This window comes from Alternaria arborescens (genome assembly GCF_004154835.1).
Source record: "Alternaria arborescens strain FERA 675 chromosome Unknown contig_5, whole genome shotgun sequence".
Lineage (NCBI taxonomy): Eukaryota > Fungi > Ascomycota > Dothideomycetes > Pleosporales > Pleosporaceae > Alternaria > Alternaria arborescens.
Genome location: NW_021167860.1, coordinates 284625 through 312009, shown reverse-complemented (window position 1 = coordinate 312009; position 27385 = coordinate 284625). Strand labels below are relative to the sequence as shown.

The 27385-nt window shown below is 49.3% G+C and overlaps 11 protein-coding genes across 11 annotated transcripts; 4 read left to right on the top strand and 7 right to left on the bottom strand.

The window, feature by feature from the left end:
• Positions 1-2194: 2194 nt before the first annotated feature.
• Positions 2195-3652, top strand: AA0111_g2768 (hypothetical protein; the record flags this gene model as incomplete). The annotated part of the gene is made up of 1 exon (XM_028648575.1): positions 2195-3652. One exon carries the CDS (start codon positions 2195-2197, stop codon positions 3650-3652), a length of 1458 nt encoding a protein of 485 aa, XP_028509550.1.
• Positions 3653-6464: 2812 nt separating this feature from the next.
• AA0111_g2767 (hypothetical protein) lies at positions 6465-8591 on the bottom strand (the record flags this gene model as incomplete). The annotated part of the gene is made up of 1 exon (XM_028648574.1): positions 6465-8591. One exon carries the CDS (start codon positions 8589-8591, stop codon positions 6465-6467), a length of 2127 nt encoding a protein of 708 aa, XP_028509543.1.
• A 1039-nt stretch (positions 8592-9630) lies between these two features.
• Positions 9631-10610, bottom strand: AA0111_g2766 (hypothetical protein; the record flags this gene model as incomplete). Its single annotated transcript, XM_028648573.1, has 2 exons — positions 9631-10213; positions 10273-10610. The coding sequence occupies 2 exons, from the start codon at positions 10608-10610 to the stop codon at positions 9631-9633; spliced, it is 921 nt and encodes a 306-aa protein (XP_028509544.1).
• Positions 10611-10736: 126 nt separating this feature from the next.
• AA0111_g2765 (hypothetical protein) lies at positions 10737-11261 on the top strand (the record flags this gene model as incomplete). Its single annotated transcript, XM_028648572.1, has 1 exon — positions 10737-11261. The coding sequence occupies one exon, from the start codon at positions 10737-10739 to the stop codon at positions 11259-11261; it is 525 nt and encodes a 174-aa protein (XP_028509541.1).
• A 201-nt stretch (positions 11262-11462) lies between these two features.
• AA0111_g2764 (hypothetical protein) lies at positions 11463-12362 on the bottom strand (the record flags this gene model as incomplete). Its single annotated transcript, XM_028648571.1, has 1 exon — positions 11463-12362. One exon carries the CDS (start codon positions 12360-12362, stop codon positions 11463-11465), a length of 900 nt encoding a protein of 299 aa, XP_028509542.1.
• A 1970-nt stretch (positions 12363-14332) lies between these two features.
• Positions 14333-14806, bottom strand: AA0111_g2763 (hypothetical protein; the record flags this gene model as incomplete). The annotated part of the gene is made up of 1 exon (XM_028648570.1): positions 14333-14806. The coding sequence occupies one exon, from the start codon at positions 14804-14806 to the stop codon at positions 14333-14335; it is 474 nt and encodes a 157-aa protein (XP_028509547.1).
• A 1511-nt stretch (positions 14807-16317) lies between these two features.
• On the bottom strand, positions 16318-17235 carry AA0111_g2762 (hypothetical protein; the record flags this gene model as incomplete). The annotated part of the gene is made up of 2 exons (XM_028648569.1): positions 16318-17097; positions 17146-17235. 2 exons carry the CDS (start codon positions 17233-17235, stop codon positions 16318-16320), a joined length of 870 nt encoding a protein of 289 aa, XP_028509548.1.
• A 1522-nt stretch (positions 17236-18757) lies between these two features.
• AA0111_g2761 (hypothetical protein) lies at positions 18758-19087 on the top strand (the record flags this gene model as incomplete). Its single annotated transcript, XM_028648568.1, has 1 exon — positions 18758-19087. The coding sequence occupies one exon, from the start codon at positions 18758-18760 to the stop codon at positions 19085-19087; it is 330 nt and encodes a 109-aa protein (XP_028509545.1).
• Positions 19088-21344: 2257 nt separating this feature from the next.
• On the bottom strand, positions 21345-23410 carry AA0111_g2760 (hypothetical protein; the record flags this gene model as incomplete). The annotated part of the gene is made up of 2 exons (XM_028648567.1): positions 21345-23185; positions 23236-23410. The coding sequence occupies 2 exons, from the start codon at positions 23408-23410 to the stop codon at positions 21345-21347; spliced, it is 2016 nt and encodes a 671-aa protein (XP_028509546.1).
• Positions 23411-24084: 674 nt separating this feature from the next.
• Positions 24085-24543, top strand: AA0111_g2759 (hypothetical protein; the record flags this gene model as incomplete). The annotated part of the gene is made up of 1 exon (XM_028648565.1): positions 24085-24543. The coding sequence occupies one exon, from the start codon at positions 24085-24087 to the stop codon at positions 24541-24543; it is 459 nt and encodes a 152-aa protein (XP_028509295.1).
• Positions 24544-25699: 1156 nt separating this feature from the next.
• On the bottom strand, positions 25700-27114 carry AA0111_g2758 (hypothetical protein; the record flags this gene model as incomplete). Its single annotated transcript, XM_028648564.1, has 2 exons — positions 25700-25876; positions 25927-27114. The coding sequence occupies 2 exons, from the start codon at positions 27112-27114 to the stop codon at positions 25700-25702; spliced, it is 1365 nt and encodes a 454-aa protein (XP_028509294.1).
• Between the last annotated feature and the right edge of the window lie 271 nt (positions 27115-27385).

Sequence of the window (27385 nt, the reverse complement as noted above, 5' to 3'; positions counted from 1 at the left end):
GAGCGACAAACTCCACTTGGACCCTTCTCTCTCTCATGTCGACATGACTGCATGCGTTTTCATGCGATTCACGACGCTTATTACCGCTACGGCCGCTTTGACCTTGAGCTCGTTCATGCTTCAGCCTTGCAGTTACCTCTTCCTTGTAATCGTGTGCATTTCTGGCGGCTCAATTCGGCGTTAAAAGGACCCTGAAAATTTTCACTTCGACTCATCCTCGCAGCCGTTACCAAACGGACGCACAAGCGGGACGGGGATATTCGCCACGTAGGGATGTCGCTGCATGTCACTCCCTCTCCCGTAATGCCACCGGCGACGGTGCTGCGCCCGTTCCGGTAACGCGAGGATGTGTACCTGCCCAGGTGGCACCCTCTTTATTGCATTTTCTTCGTATCACTTGCTTCCTTTTCAGCGGTAGGGTTGCGGATCATTGGCGTTGGTTGGTGTAGGATTGCAACCTCGGAAGCGTATATCTGGGATAGCGCGCCATGCGCTCCCTGCCCTTGTATAATTTGTTTGCGTTGTCAAATTTTTTCTTGTGCGAGGATGAAGCGAGAGATGGTGCATACGGCCCGCCTGAAATGAGTGGAAGGCAGATCTCTGTGTGTGTGTTGGCGAGGAGACGTGTACTATTACGATTGAACAGAATCCAGAACCTCCAAAAACCATGTGTAAGCAAATGTGACTCGAGGAATAATGATGAACATGAAACAAATGCAGGCGCACGCAGTGGGTAGGATGCCGAGAGCCAAGAAAGAGCTTCTTCGGTGCGACAGACCAGATTTCGTTCCTTCCTCTTTTGCGAGGAGAGTAACCGTGCGACAAAATGTACTCTGTTCCTTCCTGTTCTGCACAAGAGATCCCGTAGGCTCGATGAAGCAGGTGCAGTTGCTATGACTGTGCCCTATTATGCAAGGCCGTTGGGAGCCTCAACTCTTTAGATTTGGACTAATTCCCATACCGAACACGTGCCTTCTGCTCCATGGAAAGTTGCAAGCCTGTCGCGTCGGCGGTATTATGACGATTGCCAAAAGGCGCCGGTATCTCGAGTGGGAATAAAGTTTCCCTCTCCACTCCACACGATACCATCTTTTCTCTGGAGCAGGATGGGCGGGCATGCACCCCGCAGGACCGATGCGGTGCTAGCGTGCGAGACGGCGCGAACCTGCAAGACAGAAGTTACATACGTTGAAGCGAGATATTGGCAAGAGATAAGGATAGCACATCTGACAGGCCCGGAGCTATTCCCACTCAAGCCAACCATGACCGGAAGGCAACGCGGTCTTACCGCGCATCGCGCTCTGCATGCATGGGATGCAAGCCACGTACAGTCATGGTTTGATATCTAGGCAGATCAAAGAGTCATGGTGACGGTATTGGGGTTAGTGTGGAATGCGCATGTCAAAGTGAATACTAAGACGATGACTTGAAGATGGTGGTATGAGGTGACTCGACTCCGTGTGATGGGATTGTCTCAGAGAGCTTCCGGGCTTCCACCTTCCAGAAGGCAGGCCGGCGTGGGGCGACAGGGCTGAGGGCGGAGGGCGGAGGTGGCGGCTAAGGCCAATCAGGGGATGCCCGTAGGCGATCACCTTTGTCGAGTGCTGTGCATGCGGGACCGACCGGGGCTGAAAGAGGCGGCATGTCTGGTAATGTCTGCCTGCCTCGTGTGAAGCGTGATCAGCGCAGCGTAGGCGTGGCGGTGGCAGAAGGACACGCAGTCTTATCCTCAGCCGCCAGAATCTGGTCCGAGAAAAGTGCCTGGATGGATGCTCTGTGCTTTGGTGTCCCGAGGTTTGATAGGGAGCATGGTGCACTCCCACGCGACGCCTGTCCTTTATTACTTACTTATCGCTGCCCGATAACCCTGAGACCCCAACGTCGTCATCCCTCCCTTATCACCACTATCACCACCGAGGTACTGCCATTGTACTTACTTGTCCAACGTCCTCAAACATATTCACTTCCTTTTCTTTCTCCATCTTGTGTGCGACAGTGCGTCGGCGATCTTCGGCACACGCATACCCTGTAATCTGATGTTGCCCTTGCAGCACCATCCAATCGCCAACCAGCAATAACGTAAAGAAATCCGACGGCCGCACGTCACATCCAGCCTAGCCAGCACCAGCCGTACCTGGATCGACCCAAGCTGTTAGTCACGGGGGAAACGCCTTCAGGGCCCAAGCCAACGATAATGATGTACTCGCCAAGGTCCTTTCCTTACCTCCAGTCATCTCCACCACGCAGTACAAGATCAAAGTCCGAGAAGATGGGCACGCGAGCGCGAGCCAGTCCTTCACCGAGAAGTGTCATGCCTGTCACAGTGGAAACCAACACGCAATCTATGAATAAGAACATGTCGATCTCGAATAGCGAAGCCGCTATCACCCAACCTGTCGTCATCCCGCCTCGAACACCTCTCAAGTCAGCAACTTCGACACAGACTGTGAGAATGAGAGGACAGAATGGAGGCAGACCTGCACGCAACTTGCAGAGCCATGATGCCAAAGCCCTACCACCGGCCGTTGCACCCTTGCTAGCCGTTACCGCCATTCCCAAGATGCCCACCCGCCGACGACCACGTACTACAACCGACAGGAGGATATCCATGGACGAGTTGATACAGGAGTGGAAGCAGGACGATCCCGACACTCCGCCTTCACTTGTCGGCTCGCCCATGGACCTGCTACTTGGTCGCGTGGACGAATCCGACGATGAATATAACAGCGTCTTGAGCATGGAGCACGAGAAGGGCTCTTTCCTGACCTCAAGATCCATCTCGAGCGACTCAATATCCACTATGCCGCCTTCTTTGGATTTCGAGGACCCGTCGTTCGCATCACATTGGGATAACCTTAGTACGCCAGATTCGCTTGGCAGGAAGTCACTGCCTGAGCGCCGAGAGAAGGTTGTCTCATCACCACCTAAAGAAGATTGCATATTGGACCACCCGCTACTACATTTTGGTCCTGATGAATGCGAAGACATCGTCTCGACAAGCATTAGCGAACCCGTCACTCCAGTGTCTTCGAACGAGCGGTTCCGGTCATTCAAGTCGAACTTGACTGCATCACTTCAAGCGCTCAAGTCCGCTGCGAAATCGTTTTCAAACTTCACAGCTCCCAGTGTTCCGCCAGATGATTTCCTTACTCGGTCGTTGCTGGCACCCAACTACACAAGCGAGATGCGACCAAAACACGTCGAAGGCCTACCATCACCAGAACTACGACGATACCTCAATCCACAGCCTGCGCCAATCTCAGCGACTGAGTTGTCAATGCATCTCCATGACTCCCTCACTCTCGATGCCGACGCCGAACCCCACGCGCCGATGATCCAAATGCAGACTTACGAACGCCGAGGTCGATCGCAAAAGTCGCGCCGGAGTCGCGCCACGGATCCCTTTTCCGAAGCAGGACGAGTCCTTTCCAACGACGCACCTACCGTCCGGCAGCGCGAGCCTCGCGAGAACAGCGACTTTCTGCGTGTCATTGTGCTCGAAATGAACATGCGCCGCGTGGGCAAGCTCGACACAAAGGCCGTCGGCAAGGCACGTATTTGGTTACCGCCAAGAAAGCCCGGGTCTAGCAAGGCACCTTCCGTTCACAGCCCAAGCGGTGTGCCGCTTAGATGGACTCCTGTTGCCGTGTGAATGCACCATGGTTAGAGAGTTCCCATCAGGCCGTAGCAGCGGCATTCGGCTGCGTCAATAACTTCCAAGGTTGGGCATGCACGCAGGTCTTGGTACGGTACCCTCGATACGTTCACACGACAACGACACGACACGAACCGAGACGAGACGAGCTGCATGCATGTGCGTGTCGCGAAAAGCTCCACCTACGTAGCGCATCGCAATGCACGAAATTCGATCCTTGGTCATTGGTGGGCGCATTGGCGAAGTCGATCCCGGGTTCAGATTCTCTGAGGATCGCATCACCTGCCGCGGTATAGTGCGCGAGCGGACCGGGTTCTAGTGGAGCCTCCGATTCCGCGCCGTCGAGCAAGAATTCCTGGTCTTGGTACAGGGTCACGTCACGGCTGCACCGTTGGAGTGGGTGGATGATCTGGCGGAGACATTGACATGGGTTTTTGCACGTGCTGCCGAATCCTTTGCGAACAACGTCAGGTCAGGAGAGTCAAAGAGCAGGTTTGTCGCAGGAAGGTTGGCCGCGCGAGCTCGCTCGGCGATACGCACGTTTCGGTGGTTCATCGGGAACGCGTGACCTCGACACACGACACGACACACGACACACGACACACACGTCGCGGATAAACGTCACAGTCGCATGCTTCCATCCGTTGTTGCGCAACGGTCGATACCCACCCACCATCCGGTGAATACCTGTTACCGGTCGCTACACTCGCTTCGCGCAAAAAAAGCTGGGGACATGCTTTCACGATGCCAACTTTGGTATTTTCCAAGGCACACCCCACTCGGCAGTTCCACAATGCCGGGTCTCGCCGACGCTTACAGACAGTGCTGAGTGTGCGCGCGCGCAACAGTGGGGGTACGACAGGAAATTCGTGTTACACGTTTATATCGAGCAAGAATGCCTTCGGGTTGGATAGGACTGGACTGGACTGGATTCGACTGGACGGCACTGGTTCCGAGCGCCCACGAGACATTTCCGAGGCGGGTACCTTTCATCTATTTTTTTTTCTCGTCGTTTTTTTTTTTTCTCTTTCGTACCGTGGTATGATTTTACGCGTATTAGCGGAGAGAGAGCGGGAGTCAGCATTTGTGCACTTTTTTCGTTCTCCCATTCCCAACTCACATGTTCGCTCTTGACAGTTTTTTAAGCATTAGCATGGGTCGGCGCATGGGTTATTGGCGTTATGTGCATAATGGAGAGCATAGGACGGTCAAGCGCTGACCGCTACACTTTTTTTTTTTTAACTCCATCAATTGGTGCATTTTCTTCTTATCGGCGATGAAAAGGCATTCTTTTCCACATCGCACGCATACTGCTACACAATTTGCATCGTATCGCATGGTTAAAGCGATCTAGATTGCCAGACTTCACAGTCGCATTTTCTCGGCATATTTCACAGCATTCGCTCTTTTCGAAGGCGCATATTTATATCTATATTAGAAACGATAAGTACATGACAAAACAATTTAAAATATTAAATAAATATACATCGGTTCCTATGGTGCGGTGATGTGATTGCATGGTATGGGTATGTTGACGTAGTATGTATATCTTCATACTAGAGTCTGCCTTCGTGTATGCTGCATTTTTTATAAACTCCATTATCTTGAATACAGCTAACCAAATTTCCCTGATCGTGCGCAATGCGATGATACGATGTGGAGGTGTGCACTATCTTACATGTTGCAGCGATGTGAAATTTTGGTGAGAGCAATACTGGGATACATGATGGAACGAACTTATTATCGTGAGTATACACCTAGCACATACGGTAGATACGTCTTTGGTTTGATATCTCAATAGTGAATGTTTCCAGGACTTAGGGCTTTCTTCTCATCACTCCTTACCATGATATCGATTCAGGCCAAGAGTTAGGACTATTAATTCAGGAATACTCTGTTCTCTTATTCCATCTGTGTTCGTTCTACTTTGAAGGCCATCCAGCCGGAATTCGAGGTTTAGGTCAAGCTTGCCTTGTGCTCACTGTGCTATGGGATATCGGGCTGAAGGTTGAGGACACTTAGATATCGACTTGTCCTTATCGAGGTGGGTATTCGGGTGCCTGTGAGGATGGTAGCTAGACGACTGGAAGATGCTATACTCGCTGTACTTCTGTCTAGGCTAGACGAGAGGTCGTTATATGTGAATGTATGTGACGATAGGTGAGAGAGCATAAGGATACGAAAATGCTTCTACCCCAGAGTTGTTGCCTGCAGCAGATTCACAAATGCCACTTACTTTCTTTTGCTATTGATTCTCCTGTCATCGCGTTCTTTAGCTCCGTGCTTACGCTCTGCCCTTGAGGAGATAGGAAATAGAATGTCTTGTATGCTAGAATTTGCCTTGCCGACTGAGAATGTACCAAAGTCATAAACATTTGCCAAACATTGACACTGGTGTTTGTTCCAAGTGCGAAGCTCTTCCGTACTGCATGTTTTGTAGGTTGTTAAGACCACAATGGAGAAAGTTACAGGGCATATTTATTTCTTTATACACGAGTAAGCTGTTTAGATGGCGAAAAAGAACGAGACCTCGTAATACTAAACAAGACCACGTGTGCCTCCTTAGTACTGCGCATCGTCTCGGTCAATAGCGAAGAAGCTGTGGTATTGCAAAATAACGGATGACGTTGTAGAAAGCAACAGGAGATTACAACACGCAATTCCTATCTACCCAGACATCGAAACAGCAAAAATAATGATTTTAGATGACCTAACCAGGGGTCGAACATCAAGGACCGGGTACAAAGTAAGTGCCTTCTATCAAGGTATGTTTGGGATGAAAGCCTTACATTGAAGTAGATCTAGTCTGCTAGAGGTCTCGCTCATCATCGTCTTCCCAAACTCGCTCGTAGAATGACGGCTCGATGTCAACGAACGCATGTCTATCAGCGAGATTCTGGTGGAGTTCCTGGACTGTGACCCTGTAGTCATCTGGCCGTCTTTGGTGACTGTGCGGATGATCAAAGTTGTCGGTACCAGAACAAGTGTTAAGTAGACTCCAAAGCTCATTCCAATAACCTGTCTTTTCGAAGACGAGTGGTCCGCCAGCTGATACAACATAGTCTACAGGATTATGACGAGTGTATAGGAGCTCTGCGAGTAAAGGAGCCCGGCCCTCGAATTCTTGGTCCTTGTCTTTGCTTCTGTTAGATTTGAAGAGAGCGCGTTGCTCTGCAGTTGGACGGACATCATCTGAAGGGACAACAAGAAGAGGACCGTACAAATCATGACCTTCTTGGCCGAGGAGGTCGAAGATGAGTAGCCGGTCCTGACGGCAGATGTCAAGTCTCTCAAACTCGGTCGCAGTGAGCATCGGACCACGTGATGTACCTTCTCGAGATCGGGTGTACAACATAAATGGTACTACAGGTGTAGAGTGAGGGAGCTGCGTGATGGTACATGGAATACGGCGATGGTTGAGGAAAGTCTCCTGTTCGTCAGTGGTCCACGCGTATCGACAGTAGGCATAATCTCCGAGAGGATCCGAGCGTGATAGGGCAACGACTAGACCCTGCAAGTGGGTAGCGCATTGGGCCATTAACGTATCAAAAAGCTTCTGGTGAAAGGCCATGACGTGGTTAACAGGGGAAACTGTTGGCTGCAACTGTGATTGTGACTGCAACTGCGGCGGATCCGCTGCGGGCTGTTCTGAAGCTACCAAACGTCGACTAGGCCGATGGCCTGCGTGTCGAGGTTGTGGCGTCCCGATTATGATATCGTATACTCGTTTTACCCAGTTTCCGTATGTATCCATTTCAATCCAGTATGGTCTGAACTCGTCCCGATTGAAATTCGCCTCTTTGTTATCTGTGATGTAAAACTCATCCGGCATAACGCTCTCAGGCAGGAAGAAGAACTTCGTGAATGAATCTCGTTGATGATTTTGATAGTCAAATTGGTAGAACAAAAAGTCAAATCTAGGCCCATTAGCACGAACAATGGGATCAAACTTGCGTAACAAGGCATACCGCTCAGAGTCCGTGAAATAGTGGCGTAAGCGACCCTTCCGTGAATTTCGCGCAATGGCAACCTTATCCAATGGTGACGTAGGGGATCGGTAGATACCATCGATTTTATACTGAATGAAGACCTGGCGGCGCTGTGGCTGTGTTTGATTGGGAACAAGGATCTTAAAATCGGCCAATCGAGGTTGTAGATGCACAAGCTCAAAATCTATAGGCAGAGAGTACTGGCTCTTTGCGATACGGATGCACCTCCAGATCTCCATTACTCCTTTAAAAGACGTGTAGTGTTGCGAATTCTCCGCTGGGATAAGAATGTCATTTCCGCGTTCGATGTGCGGCTTCCAGCCTGGGAACTGAACGAGAGTCCAAGGGTTGACATAATTACCTTGACCGCGAGCACAGCGCTGGAGTGATTCGAGCGCCTGAGGCAGTAGGGCCAGTGGCATCCGATAAGGGCCATTGCAGGGACTCAGCGAGCCATATGCTGATGATGGAAGGTATGACTTCCTGGACAGGTTGACAGCGACTTTGCGTGTGTCAGAATGGGCTAAGCCACTTCGCTGATTTGGGAAGACCTCGACGTAATTGGGGTTTGCTGCGCATACGGCGATGTAAAACCCTACTCTCGTTCGCTGTTTGACTGTGGTTATATATACATGGTTCTCCGCACAACTACCAAGGCTGCTCTTTATGTCGAAAGGTACAAGAATACGATTGTGGTGACTTGTAGAGTTGCGCGTAATCCGAACCTCCTCGTCTAGTGTCCAGAAGCGTTCCGAGAAAGTCGCAGAGGAGACTTGGGCATTCTCCGTAGCGTATAACGCGCCATCAGCAAGCGCAAATTCGAAAGCCCGGATGACGAAAGGACAATCAACTAACGAAGCAAAGATTTCGGCTTCGAAATAAGTCCCGTATCGGTTCGAGACAAAGGTATCGATAACAGTCAAAGGGCAGTCATGGTCGACGCTCATAGTACCGTAGGGGCAAGGTGAGAAAGCGAGAAGATGGAGTGGTGCTACGCCTTTTATTGCTGAGGTCAATGATAGGCCGCTCTCGATCAGTCACACGTTACACACTCAGCCATTCAACCCAACGGTAGTACGATTGAAGCGGCTGTGGATTGGCTAACCGCCGGTTGTTCCAATCATTCCCAGAAGACTGCCCAAAGCAGAGCTTGTGTAATTCGTGAGAAGCACCCCATCGGTTCAGCGCAGCGCTGACGCTTCGTGGTTCCTCCTTCCTGTATGGTGATGCTAGCCCGACGTTTCTTCTGTTCACGCCGTTCAAGCGTTGAGATCGAGCTGATGAGCGTGTGTTGTCCGATAGTGGTAGAGTAATTCACGAGTTCGGCTGCATAATCCTGACAGTTGAGGGATGTGTAAGTTGCGATCTCAAATACAAGCGGCTTGATGGTGCCAATTTGAAGTCGCATAGATGGCACAATGGCAATAGGTGTATCACAATCCTCTGTCCGAAGTTTTTCGTGAGAGTCTGAAGATATGAGTATGCCTTGTGAACATGTACTCCTGATGTACAGTGTGCTGTCATTCAAGTCGAAGAACATGATGAAGTGATGTGGTGCGACCTCATCCGATAAAGGAAGTTGATAGTCATTCGATCTTGACGAGCCAAAAGAAAAGCAGTTACGGCCAAGAAGCTGAGCGAATGTTAATCTTATAACGCGACGTTGCATATTAGTGCGCCTGAACGAAGAAGGTTGAGCTTCATATGTAACGTGGCGTAAGTTTGGCTGTAGCAAAGTGCTAGAGTGAGAGGCGGTGGAAAGAGGAGTCATCTCCGCAAAAGTCGTCATTTCCGTGTGGAAAGAACGAGGTGGAGGGGGATGTAGAGACAGAACTGGCTTCCCTTGCTGGTGGTTCGTGGTGCTTATACAGGACATTGTCTCAGTTGCTGAGACATTGCACCATCTCTTTAGCGGCGTATCGCAACGCGTATAGGGACCATCGACCCGTACTACATAGCGAACACCGCAGCGTAGCTTGAAAATGCTTAGACAGATGCTTCCGTATGTTGGCTACGATCCAAACGACCACCGGTCCGAGAGCTGAGGACCGCCGTACCATGACCAAGTGTTGTCCCAGCCTCCGGATATAGAGCTCGAGGAAGAAGATTTAGCAATGCACCCGAGGTCATGCTGGAGGAAGCAACTGTAGACTCGCAAGTGGTAACGATTGCGTCGTAAATATCTTGTAGGTTTGTGTAGGCAAATGGCTGTAGCTGCGGATCTGCTGACGGTTCTTGCCAGATTCCATGGACTTGAGCCAGGCGGTGCGCTGAATCAGATCCTTTGGGTCGACGTTTTGGCCGGCCAATGACAGGTTCTAGGTCCTGAACGCTACCAAAGTATAGTGGATCTGATCGTAAGAGGATAAAGGAGGTATGCGTCGTGGTATAGAGCGGATAGCGAGAGCCAGAAGCGACCTGAATGCAGTACAAGGGTGTCGGCTTCGGGGGAGGATTCAGTTGGAAATCGCAGGCTACATAGCGCGCCCGATGAGGGCTCTGGAAGAAGGTACTCTGCGCATACGTGCTCCAAGTGTATCGCATGAACACTAAGGATGGGATTGATGATCTGCTACTCTGTCAGGCGAGACGGGCACGGCAATATCCATCCATACCGCGACGACTCACCGTATGTCATCTGGCCTTGGGCCACGGCTCTCTGGCTCATAAGTCTGATGACTCCAGCTGACTCGGCTGGGTAGGAAAAGGAAGAAACCCTGGCGTTTTGTTGCAGCAATCTCATTCAAAGCCAACGCGTCGATCTCGTTCACGGTGAGATCGCGATCATTCGTACCGTCATACGTTTTGTCGCGGGTTTGCTGGGCTAGATACTCGCCAAGCGGTTGCTTCCAGAAATGGGTGGGCGAAAGGGGAATGTCGCGTAATTTGAGGTGCGCTTTGTATGCTGGTTTCGGGCGCCCTTTTTGTTTGCCTTGACCGGCAGGAGAAGGAACTGAATTCTCCATATTGCGAAGTCGGACCTTGTTGGGCCAGTATCGAAGCTGCACTCGTCAGAATGGCTCGTGCACCGCGTCGGAGTTCCTAGTAGGCCGCACCCCTCGTGTCGCTTGAATGCGCACACCATCGCGCTAATGGCCGCCGCTAGCATCTCAGCTAGTCCTCAATCCGTCGACGAACTGCTGCAAAGTCTATATCAAGAGCTATGTAGCGTTAATTGCGCCGACCGTGGGGCCAAATTACAGTCCTTCTGCGAGAAGATGTGGGACCGACTTCAGTATAGCCCTCCCCCACCAGACACCTCTCTCGACGACTTTGTGACTTTGCTAAAAGACGATCACGACGCTGTACTCGCTCAACTAGTCATCTCAGACCTCCGACCGAATGCCAATATTACTAGCATCTCGAATCCTGTCAAACAGACCATTCTCCAACGCCTCAGGCTACACCAGCCTCTGTTTAGTTGTCGCCAAATACCTCTACGAACCAACGACCCCGATACGCACCGGCTATACGCGGAAGAGAAGCAAATACTCCAAGGAGCGGACTTGCGTCGAGCGTGCCTTTTAATCTACGGTCGTGTCGACGTGAGCGAGACACAACGGGAGGAGCTCCTCAGATGGCTCGACAGCTATCCGCGCGAGCATAGACATGGTTAAACATTCTTCACAAGAGGCTAGAGGGAATCTGAATGTTATCAATACCTCAGCCTATCTGTTATGGCAGTAGAGAAGAGTTCGAGGCAAATGTAGCTACCTATGAATTGATTTTGTGAGATCACGTCTTCACTCCACGTTTCAACATCGTGTCCTTTGATCACTGCGCTCTTCTGACGTCATCATTTCATGGCTCCACAGCAACTACAGCCGGCTGAACGTACCGTACATGCGACCAGACAAGGCGATAATGTTGTCTACGGTGAGATTTTGTCGGAGACGGGCGGCGCGCCACTTCAACTCAAGCTGGAGCCTAGGGCAATGAGCATTGACGAGCCCCCACTGATCAGCAATGCCAGAATACTGGTCTGCGATGACATCTTTCGAAGCTTGCCCTAAAGCTTTTCCTGGCGCCAGACCCCATTCCAAGGAACAGCCGTTGACATAGTCTAATCGCAGCCCAATCTCCGATGCCATAGTCGCATAGCGATAGGCAACGTCCGTCCAGCTCTTGTCACCTTCTTTCCATCTTAGGTCGATCACTAACCTGCCCCCCGACGTAAGTAGGTCTGCCCAGTCCGCCGCCCACTGACGCATGTTTCCCTGCTCTGTCATTACGATGAGATCGTAACATGCAATGTGTGTGTACAGATCCGATTTGTGATCGATGCGTTGAGCTATTTGGACACCAGAGTCGGCAGGCATAGGGCAGTCCTCCCGTTCACCACCTTGGGCACAGACCAGCAGTTCAACTATGCTGTGAAACCTTCCCCTGCCCATTCCTGAATGTACTGTCAAAAGATGAGTGGGTTTCGTGTCGTGTTTCACCAAAAGAGCGGCCAATAATTCGATCATTTCAAGGACCTCAGTTTCGGTTTGTAAGAGCGGCTGCCCGGCGAAGTCCTCGAAATCCATTGAAGAATCGCTAGTGCTCTTTTGTTTTGTTGGTGTACCAATTTCCGTTTGAACGTGGTCGTTAGTTCTTGTCACAAACGCACGACCTCGTGGAGCCTTGGGAACTTGTAGTGACGGGATGCTCCTGTCGCCTTCAGGTGTGACCAGTCGCTTTCGCTTCTGGCCGCGACCATCATCATCCGTACCCATGGTGTCGTATGAAGGAGTGTTAACAGAAGTATCATGGGTAATATGTTCACGCAAGAAAGTTTGCTATGCGGTCGTCACTGATCACTTCAGACGACCTGGTCATTTTTGGATCAACCAGACCTGACTACATTCGTGAAGCAAAGCGCTGCTAATTGTTTGATTGTTTTTTTTGAGAGGTGTTTGAGCACGCACTATGCTATAGACTTACTCTTCATTATGATCAGCACCTTTGAAGATAGGACTTTTCTATTCGAGCCTTTTCCTATATCAAACATAGCCAGATGGTCGTCGTATTGATGAAAGCCTATTAGAGGGTAATCTCGAACAGTGTCCGTCTTCTTTCCCATTCAAGATTGGCCAGTATATTATATTTGTCCCTCGGATGTGCTAGCAGTATCTCATGCTCCAGATAATAAGGCTATCTTCTTCATCATCTCACTTCTCCGGGCCTAATATCATATTGACGGTTCTTTGTGGCAGTTCCATGAACAGATTCCAGGCTTGGTTGAGTTTGGTAAAAAAAGGTTGCGCATAGCGAATGAACAGTGAACTGAGGAAGTGAGTTGCACCTGTCCAGATTTGATTGGCGTACAAGCTAGCTACTGCTTTGATGTTGTTGATACAGCGAGACAAGCACTTTTCGATTAGCCGGCCTGGCCGACTGGTTGAAATGTGGTACAAAACGAATCTACCGAAATCGCTATTCTTCATGTAAATTGATACTGCCACAGCGATAAATAGGTAAATAGGGCTCATAGCCATGTGTGATTTCTGGTAATGTAATGGAAGGATTACAATTAGACTTGGTCGACGTAAATGATCGAAAGATTGCATGTGAAGTCAAATCAGGAGCCAAATGAAGCAAACGCTCTTCTTCTAGACCTTCCAAGTGAGAACGAACTTTTTCGCGTGCTTTCACTCCAGGGTCGCTAGCGCGGTCCACCAGCAGCGGCCATGCCCACCCTAGCAACAACTGCATACGCGCCTCCATCGTCACCTTACCTTCCGTGAGCATGGAGAACGGCAGCAGCAGCGATGTGGTCAGCTGCTCTAAAATAATGGCAGGTACTCAAGGCGGACCTCGCTCTATTTCTCCCGCGGTATGTTGTACATACATCACTTCTAGGCTACTTTAGGTTAGCACTGACTAAGCGCACAGTCAGAATTCGTAAATCTAGGCAGCCGACCCTCAAGGGGGAAACAACACGGCACACTTCGTGCCAGCTAAAGCTGGCCAGAATGTTCCTTTCCCTGCACCTGCTTCTGGCTATCATACTTCTGGCTACATTAGCAAAGCCATATTTCACTAGCGGGCGTATTCACTGGCGTCTGCAACTCTGGCAACTCTGCAATGCGATCTTGCTCTGGCTAGCTGTTGTCGTTACCTGCTTCCAGATAGTGACCTCTGTTGCTACGCGCTACCTTGACCCCGAAGATCTAGAGCGATTTCTCCATGAGCGAGCATGGCTCCAGCAAACCGCCTTCCAAGGTGCTTTGGTTATATGGGCAATAAAATGGCAAGAGCACTGGTAGTTGTACGTCTTATCTGTTTCCCCTTGCGACTGCAATCCCTCAAGCTGACTCCATGTGCACCTAGGCATATGTGGGTCGACTTCGGTGTAAACGTACCTAGAGCACGCCCTGTCGCATTCTGTACCCGCCCTACACCTCGAATACCGTCTCGATTCAGCGTCCAGAGTCCCTTTGAGTTACCACCATCACCATGTCATATGTACACATATACATTACATCCAAATATTGGAGCGTTGGTTGCGCATTGGGATACGCCAAGAATTGATCTCTCGTCATGTTGCTGTTCCTGCGGACAAGCTATTAGCACGTAGAGTCAAGGATAATGTTGCATACCTGCAACGACTATCTTCGCAGCAATCGACGATATTCACACAGAGTAGACATCAATACAAGAAGATCCGCAGTCTCGAGATACAGTTCCTCGAATTACATTCTCTTTAACCAGAATGCTTTCCACAGTCGTATTGACCTCCCTCTAGCAATAACTTGCGGTTTTTGCACCTTTTTTGCTCTCGCGTTCGTCCGTGGCACTGTGTCAGCACTTTCTGAGCAGCACTCGTGGCGGCGTGTTCCATTTCCTTGTGTTGACTGGGAACATTGGGCTGATCATTAAGCATCTGGATGTAGTTTGAGAAGAGGAGTTTTGTCGACCATGCTGGGATAGACATGATATTTCTAATAGTGGCGTTCGTGTAGTTGGTGAAGAGAGCTACCTGCGGGCTTAGAAGGGCGGCGCGAGCAACGTTAATCGTAATGCCGCAGATCTTCATAAGGAGTTTAGCTATTCCTTCTAGCAAGGCACCAAGGAGTTCGAAAAGATTAGCGACAAACTGAAGTAAGGCGTAAAGTTTGTGCTGTATAGCCCAAGCAAGACAGATGATAAGAGCGGAAAGAAGGATTGCAAAACACATTATTGGTTAAGCTACAGAAAACTCATGTGCACATGCAAGCAAAGAGCAGAATGCCTTTATTTATCTACAGGTTTGCCCGCCAGCAGTGGGTACAAGCGGTCAGAGGGACAAGTTTCGAATGTCCTAGAGCTTTCAGCTCCATGATACCTATTTATTCACTATCTCTTGCACTTCCTGGTTGAGACTATCCAGTTAACAAAGTACGTGATGACTCCTGTGATCTTTCAAAAGCACCCTCAGCAAGATGCGCTATTATCTTTATTCGTGCTATTCACTAAGCCTGATTAGATGCGATGGAGCTAGTAGTCGGACAGATCTGAGCCTACCTAGGTACTGAGGATAATGGTCTCGTCGCGAGTGACATGTGAAACAGCAAGCTAGTGATCACCCTGAGTAAGTTCCATCCAGTGATTGTTACCTGAGATGTAAGAAAGACTAAGACTAGGATGTATACGAGCTTCAACACGAGTATAGCCTCAGCTGAAAGATGTGATCGTAGATACGGAAGCAAGAGGGATGCCAGGAAGTAGAGACGTCCGCTGAACATGCAAATCATCTTCCCCAGATGCTTTATGCAATTGCAGACACGAGCCATAGTGACGAGGAGATCGATGAGATCGCTTGCGATGGGCTCTGGCATGCGTTCGCTTGCAACGGAGATAATATAGGTAGAATCCTGCCGATGTGTGTTAATGATGTCCGGTTGGGAGAGCAAGCAAGTAATACCAGGTCGCCGAAGAGTTGCGTTGCGGCAGAAAAGACTGTGCAGCCGTGGCGGAGAAGCATTTGCATCATCGATTCGTGCGCGCGCTGACGAAATCTCTCAGCCCATAGGGACCATGCCCGCATAAGCTCAAGAATCGGAGTCTCCACGTTGACCGTGTTAACGAGAAGAGTGATTACATCATCTATGAAGACGATGGCTATGAGAAAAACAAGGATGGTGAGGCGCACGATAGATTTCAAAGGAAAGGACATGGTTCTAAAGATAAGAAATAAAGGAGATGTATCTTGTTTTGAGATCCTGTGTCACAGCTGCGAATGTCGGAGTGAGTGCCGAAGATACGAGATGGGGCTGTTGGGTCTGTATATGAATCGAACTGGCAAACACCGAGCTCTGAAACATAGGAACACGTCTGTTGGTCGAGCAGAAACTTCATACAGCCATATTCTTCTGTGGTGAAAAGGCAGACACGGAGAGTACGCGACCTTTGTTTTGTGTCGATGGCATTTGAGGCTATCATACGAGGCATTACTGTGGGCTGCATAGAGCTGTAAAAAGGAATATAACGATTAAAAACTCAAAAGAGAGTAGCAGAAATACTGTGAATACGCTGATATATCTGAATATGAAACAAACGAACGACTTTGTACATGACTGTGATGGACAACTACATGTGAAAATGGACGCCAAATGAGTGGATATGTACGCGATTGCGAACGGCAACAACTTGTGAAAGCGAATGCGAAACGAATATGTGGCTGTTCTGCGGCATCAATGTCTAACATCTTTATCCCTTGTAGGTATCCAACTGCAACTCACGCTTCTTGTCGGGACATGTGGCGGTTCCAGACTTTGACCGACGCTGAAACTCAGACAAAAGCATCCTGAAAATGTCTAGCACGACCTTAAGTTCCCTGCAGTGGTGCGAAGCAGAAAGCGGAACGCTCTTGACCCAGCAACGCATCTCTATACTGTACTGTTTAAGTCTCTTCTCCATCTTGCTCAACAGATCGTACGTAGTACTCCATGTAGCCTCTTTGGACCTCAAATTACGAGCACGGCTCTCATCACAGTGCCAAAGCAGGACTTGACATGTTTGAAGAGCAGCCTCAATTGTGCCCTTCTCCCAGTTGCGATTGATACTACTATTCGCGTTGGCAACGTAGCTCAGGTGGTTGAGACTAGTAACGAAACGGGCTTCTACACTGATGAGCATAGAGTTGATAACTTTGAGTGATAGTTCTGGGTCTTTGGCGGCTGCTGTGTTGGCGGATTCAGGGTTGTTGGCTGCGGCTTGCATAACGTGTTCAAACCAAAAGTTGCAGGTGGATCCCATGCAGTAGTCGTGAGCTTCGAAATCGCAGGCTAGGGCTAAGTATGGTGCTGGAAGCTGTGTTCGATAGCAAAGATGGGGCCTCTTTGGTGCTAGGCGAGTACGTATTTTGGGATCTTGTGGATAACATAGAAGATCACCGGAAGGATGCTCAATGTTCGGCGCATAAGTGTATGATTCGTACAGACGTACAGGCTTGCTGATACTGTACAGATGGACAGCGGCATCATAGCACTTTTTAAGGTTAGCATGAGTAGTCTAGCATGGAACATGTATACCTACTGCATTATAGTAGTGTATTCCAAAGGCTAAGATAGCAACAATGATCATGCAGAAGAATCCCCGCCTTCCCAAGGCTATCGAGAGCTGCATGGTAATTGACTATGTCGAAATGGCCGAGAGTGCGATACACAGGGTTATTGCCGTTACAGATACTGATGGTATGGTTTACTGCAGAACTTCTAGGGGTTGAGAATGTATCGATACCGTGGAGGGACTTGACCGTGGAGTTGGGACTTTTTCTGCAACGCGATGCTGGTCAATTAACTATCTGATCTAGTACAAAGACATGCGCTCGTGCGCTGTATTCTTTTCAGTACAATGAGTCTGAGAGCAAACCAGCCCTTAGCATTCGCCTGTCAGCCGTCTCTGGCAACCACCTTCCCAATCATAGTCTCCAAATCATGGACCAAACCTTGGTGTGCATCTGAATCAACGCAGGTTGCCGTCTCACTGTTGGCTACGTCAGCCTTACTGTAGAGTCTGGCCCCAAGGGCCTGAAGATCAGCAGCGACGCTACGCCAGATTGCTTCCTGTGCATCAAAGAGAGCCACAGCAAGAACTGTATGACGACGAACATCACGAAGGATGTTGATTGTAGTGTTTCGGATATTGTACTGTTCGAGGGCCTGATCCGTATACGGATCGTCTGCGAGCCCAACAGCTTCCTGCACTGATCTCCACACAGTCCCTAGTTGATCTTTGCGATGCGTATACAACTCCTTTCTTGCTCTGAGACTGTCGCTAACAGCTGTGTCTAATAACCCTTGGACCCCTTCAGTGATTCTTACGGCGTCCGCGTAGTGGTCTGCTGCAGAGACTGACAATCTTGCAGTCTGCTCGATTTTAGAACTGTGAAACCTTGCTCGTGCACAAGACATTCCGCGCAGGCTTCTTATCGGTACCATCATGTCGCCCAAAGCATTGATTGCTTGGTCTACTGTAGATTTGGCGTCGCGTCCCGAGACAATCGCTTTCTGTAACGAAGAGCGCACGACCTGTGAGCAATTTTGCGGGATAGGGCAGCAATGTTGGGTGAAGGTGGTTGATGCGGCAGAAACATTTCCGATGGCGTAGTCGATGCTAGTATAATCTGCAAGGAGACCGTGAGGCACGGTATGCAAGGTCTTCCAAAAGCTAAAGGTTGCTGTTACTAGGATGACGACTATGACGATCAGGCACCAGAACGGTGGGTTATTAGCACGGCGATTGGTGAAAGTACGGACGGGGTGCTGAGGAGCTACTACATTTGAGGCTGACTGCGGCGTGTGCTGCTGAGCGGCTGGATGCAAGGTTGCTGGCTGATTGGGTGTAAGAGGCGTGGGCGTGGGGGCGGGGCGAGCTTGAAAAGGTGCAGGCACAAGGTTCGCCACGGAGACCAGCTCCGATAGTGGTCTTGGCGCTTTCACGCGCTGTCTCCTGGGTCTATTGATCCAGGCATCCACCAACCCGCCTTCTTCTTTGTCAACCATTGTGATCTGTGAGTTACTGATGTGATTGATCCTGGATTCGTAATCATAGTGCTAACCCCGAAATTTAAGCAGCAGCATCATCGTCCGTCTCCCAGACCTTGACTCATTGCTACTGAATCGAATTGAAACTACACCTTGTCACCATGCCGCTTCTGCGGCTGACACCCGCGACTGATGACTGGGATCAGCCTCCGTCTGCTGAGCAATCGCCTGTGGACTTGCATCGTTTTCACGATGTCTACGATATGTCGGTCGCCGCAACCGCTCGAATGACAAGCTTTATCAAAGCAGCAACTGCACACCTTGCTGAGGCCGAAGCTTCGCGGAGTACAATGTTTGTAGAAGAGTGGAAACAGCTCTTTGAGCAGTTTCTCGATAGGTACAAACAAGGCGGCTCAGAAGCTGGTCGAGAGGACGACGAGCGGAGGTCTGAGACGCAGACCGGCAACAGCGCAGCGCAAGCAAGCAACTAGCCGTGTGCGCGCACGGTATTCCATACATTCAATCTGTCTAGTGGGTCTCGCTATTCTAATCCTTCTGGGTGCAACATATTTTGACAATTTAAAGAAGAGGCATACGAAGCCGGCTTCCAATCATCTTACCAAGAACGCTTCTTTCATCGCCTCACTCGTATCGCTACTATCATTACCTCCCTTTTCCACAGCTACCTATATATTCATATACCTCGATACTGTTTCATCATCGCCATCACACCAACACGGCCAAGTTGGTCGACATGGAAGACACGCAAGACTTCGCTCGTCATGACAAAGTCCCTAGTGGACGTTCAGCGGCCTATGGACTAGCACGGCTTGTTATCCATGTCGGCATGTATGTCTTGTGTCGTAAGGATGTCGTCAAAGTCTTGGAGACTGTTGTGGACATGACTGGATGTATATCCGCCATTTGCATCGTGCACCAAGTCGATGAGGCAGGCGACAGATTCGCAACACTCCTTCGCCATGGGATTCATACTATCGCCACCCTCCTCGTCAACGGCCTCTCACTAGGCCATCAAGCAGGTCAGATGATGGTTAGCATGCTACTCTATGAAGAGGTTTGAAGCGGATCATTCAAACGTCTTGAAGCTCGCTAATCACGTCGTTCAGGACTTTGTTACCAGGCTCTCGGCAAAGTACCTCACAGGTCCCATGTTTGTGCTGGTGCAAGACGTCTTTACCTCAGCTGTTCGCGCAGTAGGAGCACTATACGAGTTTGTTACTGCCTTGCGTGCCCTTATCGCACATGGGGTAGCAGTTCTGCACCCCCATCTCCTTCCATGGTTCGTCCTATTCAGGCAGCTATATGCATGGGCATTTATCGCTGTTGTATCTGCATATATGATCTACTGTGCTGGTCTTATGCTCTGGAGAATTTTGAAGTGGTGCATGTAGCTCTTCCCTATGAATACGCGCCGGCACCATACTCGAAGTTGCATATTGCATCACCCCATGGCCCTGACTCCGATCGCGTTGATTTTCGGGATTTTCCAGACATGGTCAACACATGGCAAGGTTCATTACTTGCCTTTATTCCTGCCATTCTCTTCTCGTTGGTCTCTATGTACCGTTCCTCCACACTCGTTGCCTGTATGCTAAATAAAAAGAATGTATAACACTCCTTGATGCATACCCAAGATGGTACAAATCACAACTCCCTGTAACATCGATGACGCGACTTTTGTTCGGTTGCCAGATTGTTATAGTAAAGGCAGATGTAGCGGTATTGTGTTTATTGTGGCTGCTAGACTCCCTGCAATCACGAAACTTGAGCCACTTAGGATATGCTGCTTTGAGAGCGTGTTGTGACACAGCAACGAGATATGGGTCTTAAATCACAGCGGATGGACAACATACTCATCGGTCATACAACACTTGTGGGACGATACGATGCGTCATATGAGAACGACTTTACAAACTACACAGTGACTGGATCAACCTATGCTACGGCCAACCCGCCCGTACGACTCACCTCTTGTTCAAGGTAAAAGTCTCGATATCCTTATTTTCTGAAGACACCGGCTTTCTGCCTGGCAACTCGACGCACGTTTGAGCCGCGATTATCCCTGAGGTGATACACCAGATTCTCATATCCGTCGTCATAGTGGGCCTTGTCGCAATCCGGTTCACACAGTGAGTCGTCTCTTGGTTCAGCATAACACGAACAGGCCTCCCGCTCGCAAACAACTCCTGCTTCCCTACATGTGTTGCAGCACCCCTGGTCGTTGTTACACTCCTTTTCTTCCTTCCAGCATCTGTGGCATGGTACGTGCGCCCGAAAATAGGGGAATGCGCGTAGTTCGTCTATGAGTTGTGATGGCATGTCTGAAAAGGTGCACATGGCATTGTGTTTCCAACAACACCCACACTTAGCGGTTCCATCAGAAAATTCTGGCCGAAGAAATTGACAACGATCTTCATCTGTACAGTTGTCGCAATGGAGCGGGATCTGCGAATTGAAGCCGGACAATGCAGTCAGTTCCTTTAAAGAAAGGCCATCATCCGTGTTTTGAATGATGTTACCGAGAGCGTTGTTCTTTGCAGCTTTTCTATGAACCTTGTTGGTTTTGATGTATGCATCAATCGTTTTGTCTAGTTTCGATTTGAACGACGCATATAAATACGTGTCCTGATTTGGTGGAAGCGTGGTGAGGACTCGCGCCATTAGCCTACCAACAGTCAGCATTAAGTTCGACAATACGATATTCTTCGCGAAATCCGTGAGTTTGACTTACTTCCCCACTGAGGTTGCTTGGCGGTAAAATCTGGAAGTACCGTGGTTCCATTGTCTTTGGAGCAACCCTGTTGGTCCGTGCAGCTTCGAAACAATCTCAGTGCCAGTCCTAGAGAACAAGCGACTGAAGTACTGATGAACATCCCCATTTAGTAGGGACACGATCCTTGTTGTTGGTCGAGCGGTTTCTCGCAAGAAGGGGGCTTGTGTCAGAGGTACCTGTAGACCTTTGGACGAACCCACTACTTGGAGCTGTACCAATTCCGGCTTCGAGATTGTTTGTGTGACGTATGTCCAGGCTCTCTCCTGATCGCGATTGCTGCAATTATCGCACATGAGCGAGTCATCTAGCATCGTTGTTTCCTTGGATGGGATAAGTACGAGCTCGTCGAGATCGACGTCTTGACCCGGTTGTGGTACACCCCCAGTCGTGGCTACGTAGATGAACGGTTGCGCGGAACAAGCTGGAATCTCGAAATTGCCCTGCATAGAGAGCTCAAACGCCTTCGATATAGAGACCGTTTTAGTCTGATGGTAGTGGGGGATAAACTTTAGTAAGATGAGGGCAGGGTTAGACTTGCCCACCATGTTTACAGGGAGTTTGGCAGCAGACCGAAAGGCTAGCAAGTCATCTGTATCCCAGTCATGCTCAACTACGACCGCGTCAGCGCAAGGGTCATTGTCCAGTATGACGCAGCAACCAGATTGGAGTTTGTAGCTTTGTCGATTGAAAGCATTCCCGAAAGCGAACGCGAAGCGTTGGATATCCGACTTGGGCAGAGTCCGACTTTGGATGTTGCTGGAGACTGAAATAGACGTCGAATGGTCAAGACCATCTGCGGCACGAACGCTATCGTCGTACAGGTCGACGCTTTGCCACTTGCTCCGTATTCTGCTCTTCGCAATACTACCCTGTGCTCGGATATACTCTGCGAACTCTGTCGCTGCACCAGGCTTGCTCATGTTGAGGTACAAAGGCGGAGTAGTTGTAGAGTCAACCGACGTCATACCCCGCCGGGTGAAGATGGCCATTTCATCCCCATATTGACTGAAAAGGAAATGCCAATTCAGACTCTTGTCACGCCACGCAACTTCATCGTATGTGAGCTTGTTGGCTCCTCGACGCGGTCGATCTCCAAGATCTCGATACTTATGTTCGATCAGATAGCTGATTTTTAGCCTCTCGTCCATCAACGTGAAGTCACACACCAGCGGTTCTGCCGGATTGGGCACAATCCTCATATCTATACCATCAGCGCTCTCGAGGAACCTAGCAATTCTCCATATAGCATCTGCGGACCGCCTCTGGTAGACTTGGGACGTCCGGAGTAATGGTTGAAACGAGGTATCGACATGCAGAATCTTCCAACCACTGAATTCGACCCCGTTCGTAGGGTTGACATACCATGTTAGATTAACAGCAGTATTGACAAGGTTCGTGAGCGCTTGATAGACATCATCTTTATAGACCGCAAAAAGAGCTAAGTAGCTCTCGAAAGTGTGATACCGTTGGCCAGATGTGCGGAACTCTAGACTAGGGATAGTGTTCCAGTTTCGACTGGTCCTTCGGTGTACGGCATGCAGATTCGCAAAGCTTCGAAACGGCATGATGCAGTAGTAGTCAGGAAAATCAGGAAGAACGAGAATGATAAAATGCGCCCATTGCCCTCTCGTCCAGTTGCTTATGCCCATTTTTGCATCGAAGCGCATAGTTATTGGTATGTGCGAGTCGTCTTGATGTTGTTGCACCCAGCGGCAGGCAGCGGCGGGATCATCGGACGGGAATGTATTAGGAGGGTCTACAATGATGCCTCCATCAACGTTGCCATGATCAGGGCCTGGTGACAGATGTCAGAATAAAACGTTCAGTCTGGGACACAATGCTTACCTTTAACAATGAAGATCTTCCGCTCGCTATTTACATTGCCTTGTTCACAAGCTCTATTGAGAGCCCTGAATGTGTTGTATTGCGACAGCCAACCCATGATACTTGGAAGACGATCTCGAATGTCCCAAGTGTTCTTGGTGGAATTGCTCTTTAGACCACGGTGCTGATCCGACATCGTAACGTTCCGTGATAAAACACTCTGTGAGTGGCTGGAAAGACTGCAGCTGGGCCGATATATACCTCGTAAACACAAACAATTGTGTCCAATGGGAACCGCAGAGAAGCTTGCACACATCACTTGCTTTGACTCTGCTTGACAAACGATTCTTTGTTAATCACAAGCCATGAACCAGCAGCAAAGAGCATTCACTTGTGATCCTCTAGCACCGGCTCATATATTCCCCACTCGGTGATGGCTCATCGTTCAGCACAGCTAGATCAGAGTGATGACGAGTAGCCAGCAACAACAGACCCTTTTTACCCTTATCCGCGATGAGCCTCAAGATCGCGCAGTATCGGATGCTATCGCAGGGGCCTATGATGAAGGAAAAGATCTGACATGGGTAAGCGGTTCACCGTTGGCTTCCAGTAATCTACTCACAATCAATCCAGTTTCAAGACGTTGTTCCGGAGTTGGTACCCGGCGTTGAAGGCAGACATGATTGCATATGGCTAGAAGACGCAAGACAATTGCTGTGGACACAGGACGACTTTGCTAAACATGGAGAAGTATGTACACGTAGTCATATGCTGCGAAGCAGAAGTCCTCCACCACCCACTCCCGACAGGTACGGTTTGAGACGCATCTGGCCTGTGTGTGTTGAGTTCCTACGACCGATGACATCAAAAATGGCTGACGCAGTCAACGATGTTTCGCGCGTCTTGGGATTGACGTGCGCCGTTGAGAGAGAGATGAATGGGATCATTTCGATTGAGGACGACGCTGCCAACTCGTTCGTTATTTCCCGACAAGCCGTGCAGGACAAACTGCTTAGTCCTGTTATCAAGGCGCTAGAAGAAGAAGAAGAAGAAGAAGAAGAAGAAGAAGAATCAAACGACGAACCTGATGTGACAAACACATCTCGCTCTGCGCAGTTGGCGGAGACTGACGGGACGGCCGTAACGCCAAACTCAAGCATCGATGACAGTGATATACAGTCCTTGTCCGTTTGCACAGTTACCATGCTAAAAAAAGCTCTGGTGGCGCTTCGCACTCAAATAGTAGACGAGAAGGAGATTGCAGACAAAAGTGGACCTACGAAAAGGAAGAGAAGCATATCGTTGAATGAAGATACAGAAGGCTGTTAATTTAGCTTCAAGGTCGGATGGAACATCGATCTCTGAATCAAAGCAACAGGTTATACGTGAGAGTGTTGTTCGGTGTTGAGAGGAGTCAAAAAGCAAAAAGAATGATATGACCTAACCAGGGGTCGCTGTAATATTATTACTGTCTATGTTCGAACAAGCTGCGATTTGGATATCTACTTACAACCTGGAATCTCTTGATATCGAACGAATCGTAGTCAAGCGCCTTGCCATTGGGCCATTAGGCCTCAGTATATGATCGATGTTGAATGAAGTAATTGCTCAAACTATGTACTTTCGAATCTTCGATGTTGAAAAAAATGGGAGCGTGATGTGTGGGTATTCAATCAAAAAATTTTCTGTGATTAGTCACGGGCACGATTACGATAATCACAGAGCGTGGGTCCGACCGCCGACGGTCACATGACGAACGGCAAAGTTCCCCGCTTTTAAAACCTCAACACCATGACGTATCGATCAACAACACGGCACGATGCGACAAAACCTAGCGGAGAGTGAGAACGAAGCGACAATGCTTCCTGTAGGAGATCCTCGGTGGATCCTCTGGAGGGGCTCAGCTAGCAGGCCATGTCACACTGTCGAACTTAGAAGCGATTTGAGTCGTAGACAATGCGAGTAGTGTCAATAGCAGCGACAATGCTGTGCACAGAGCGAATTAGCGACTTAGAAGGCGCTAAACACAAAAGTCAAGTTGGCAAAGAGCAGCCTAGCTTGTAAGAAAGACCTTGCCGTTCTCTACTACAAAGGCAGCCCAGAGGCAGCTTACACATGTCCAGTATGACTTAAGCAAATTTTATACTGTATTCTTTGTAAGAGGAAAGTATGGATTAACCCTTCAACAAGTCTAGCAGATAAGCTAGCTCTATAGCTCATAAAGAGGGTTGCAAAGGGAAAGTATCGCGAAGTTGTAGAGTTGAGGGTAAGAAAAGTGATAGTATGTTGCCGCGTCGATCAGTAAGACTGCTATTACCGTATAGAAGCAGACTTTCAGCGCATTGAATCGACCCCCGGGTGGGTTTTCAACGAATATCATTTATGTACTGGCGCCGTAGACCGATCCGCAAATGGAGCTAATGTTCTGCTGTGAATGTATCACAGACAAGCTCAGCAGAATATGGGATATCATCGACTGTTAGAACTAGGTAGACTTTGCAGTGGTACGGTTAGGATGCTTTGTCCTTATGTGCTTGTAGTTCCACATATCCACTAGCGTCGGTCGAACTGCTCCATCAAAAGATGAGGCCGTGCTGACATGAAAGAGCATGACAAGCATAGCGGAAGGACGGCTCATAAGAAGTTTTATCCACATGCCGATCTGTCTTCCTGTGAGTAAAGTAACACAGATTTTGCAGGGCTTTTGCTTACCGCGGTCGAAGTAGCCACCCATTCTTTGCCTCCAACAACCGCTTGAAGTATCGGACGGAGTGTCAGGCGACTAGAATTTACGATCTCCGTACTATCTAGACTTGACTTGTCCCTCTCCTTTAGAGCACCAGCTCGCTCATTACCGACCATATCGATCAAGCAGAATACAGACGTCTTCTCGTTAAGCGTAACATATAACACAACTGCCAGATTTGTGCGAGAAGAGGTAGCGTTGTTAGCTGTCGGTAATTCTCTCCGAAACTCTGCAGTTCTCTTGACAAGCCATTTGAAGCCTGTAAAATCCTGTACGACATAACATGGCCGCTTCTGTCTAAATAAATTTCTGCTGGCCGATGTGATGTCAACTGGTGGAGTTTCAGCTTTCGTCAGGCCTAGATTGGCAATTGTCTGCGGGGGTATGTCGAGGGACTCAACCTCTACTCCTGGAGTTTGGAAAGCTTCGAAAACAACTCTCAGGCGAGGATGCGGCGACTCTAGGAGAAGTTTGCCGAAGGCTAACAAGACAGAAGATTCGTGGGTATAGCTTGTGAAAGACTTGCCACTGCCGCTGAAACCATCTCCATAAAAAACAAATGTGTGTCCTTGGGGGTCTTTAAATTCGTCAGCGATAGGTTCGAGTCTCCGGAAGACATCCAGATTGGATGCTGTGACATCAAAAACTTGATCGCACTGGAAAGCCTCCCACGTGTTGTGAGTAAGCAGTGGGTTGCGCGATTTGGGCCGCGCTTGGAAATGAGTATCGCTCACGATCTTCAACTCAGTATGCTCGGTTTGTGCAAAGCTTCCTAGTATGAGTGGGCGCGTTGCTCGGACCATGATGGTAATGACGCTGGCCTTGAACTGCTCGAACTCTTTTTTCTTGCCAGCAGCATACTTCTCAGCGGCACCTCTCTCAGCATTCCTGGCTCGAGAGATCTCTTCAGCAGCCTCCGTGGTACCCTCTCCAATAGAGAACATCTTAGAAGCAGCCTTTTCTGTAGCAGCAAGCTGTATCTTCTCATGACCCCTATGGTTTCCTAAAACATTCTCCAGCTCAGAGTTCGACTTGTTGAAAACCTCCGTCCATGTCCCAATGTTCGAGATCGACAGTCGTTCGTTGTGTGGGACCGGTTCCTGATACGATGGGTTGTGGTTCGGTTCGGAGCCTCGTTGGCGTAGAATTGGCATTACTTCCATTCCCCGGTCTTCTTCATGTGTAAGGAGTCTATGGTCATATTCGTGTAGTTGGTCCTTTCGTGACTGGCGTAGTAATAGTGGATCAGGATTGTCTAGCAATTTGACGTGTGCTGAGATAGGTGGGAGGGACAGTACTTGCAGTGCTGCAAAGGCGGTAGCGTGGCAAAAAGCATTTCCGATCCTGAATAGAAGTTAGGTTGTAGTATCGGAAGACTTTTGAGAAGCTAACCTCGTTTTATATCGCCAAAGCCACACCGTCTCG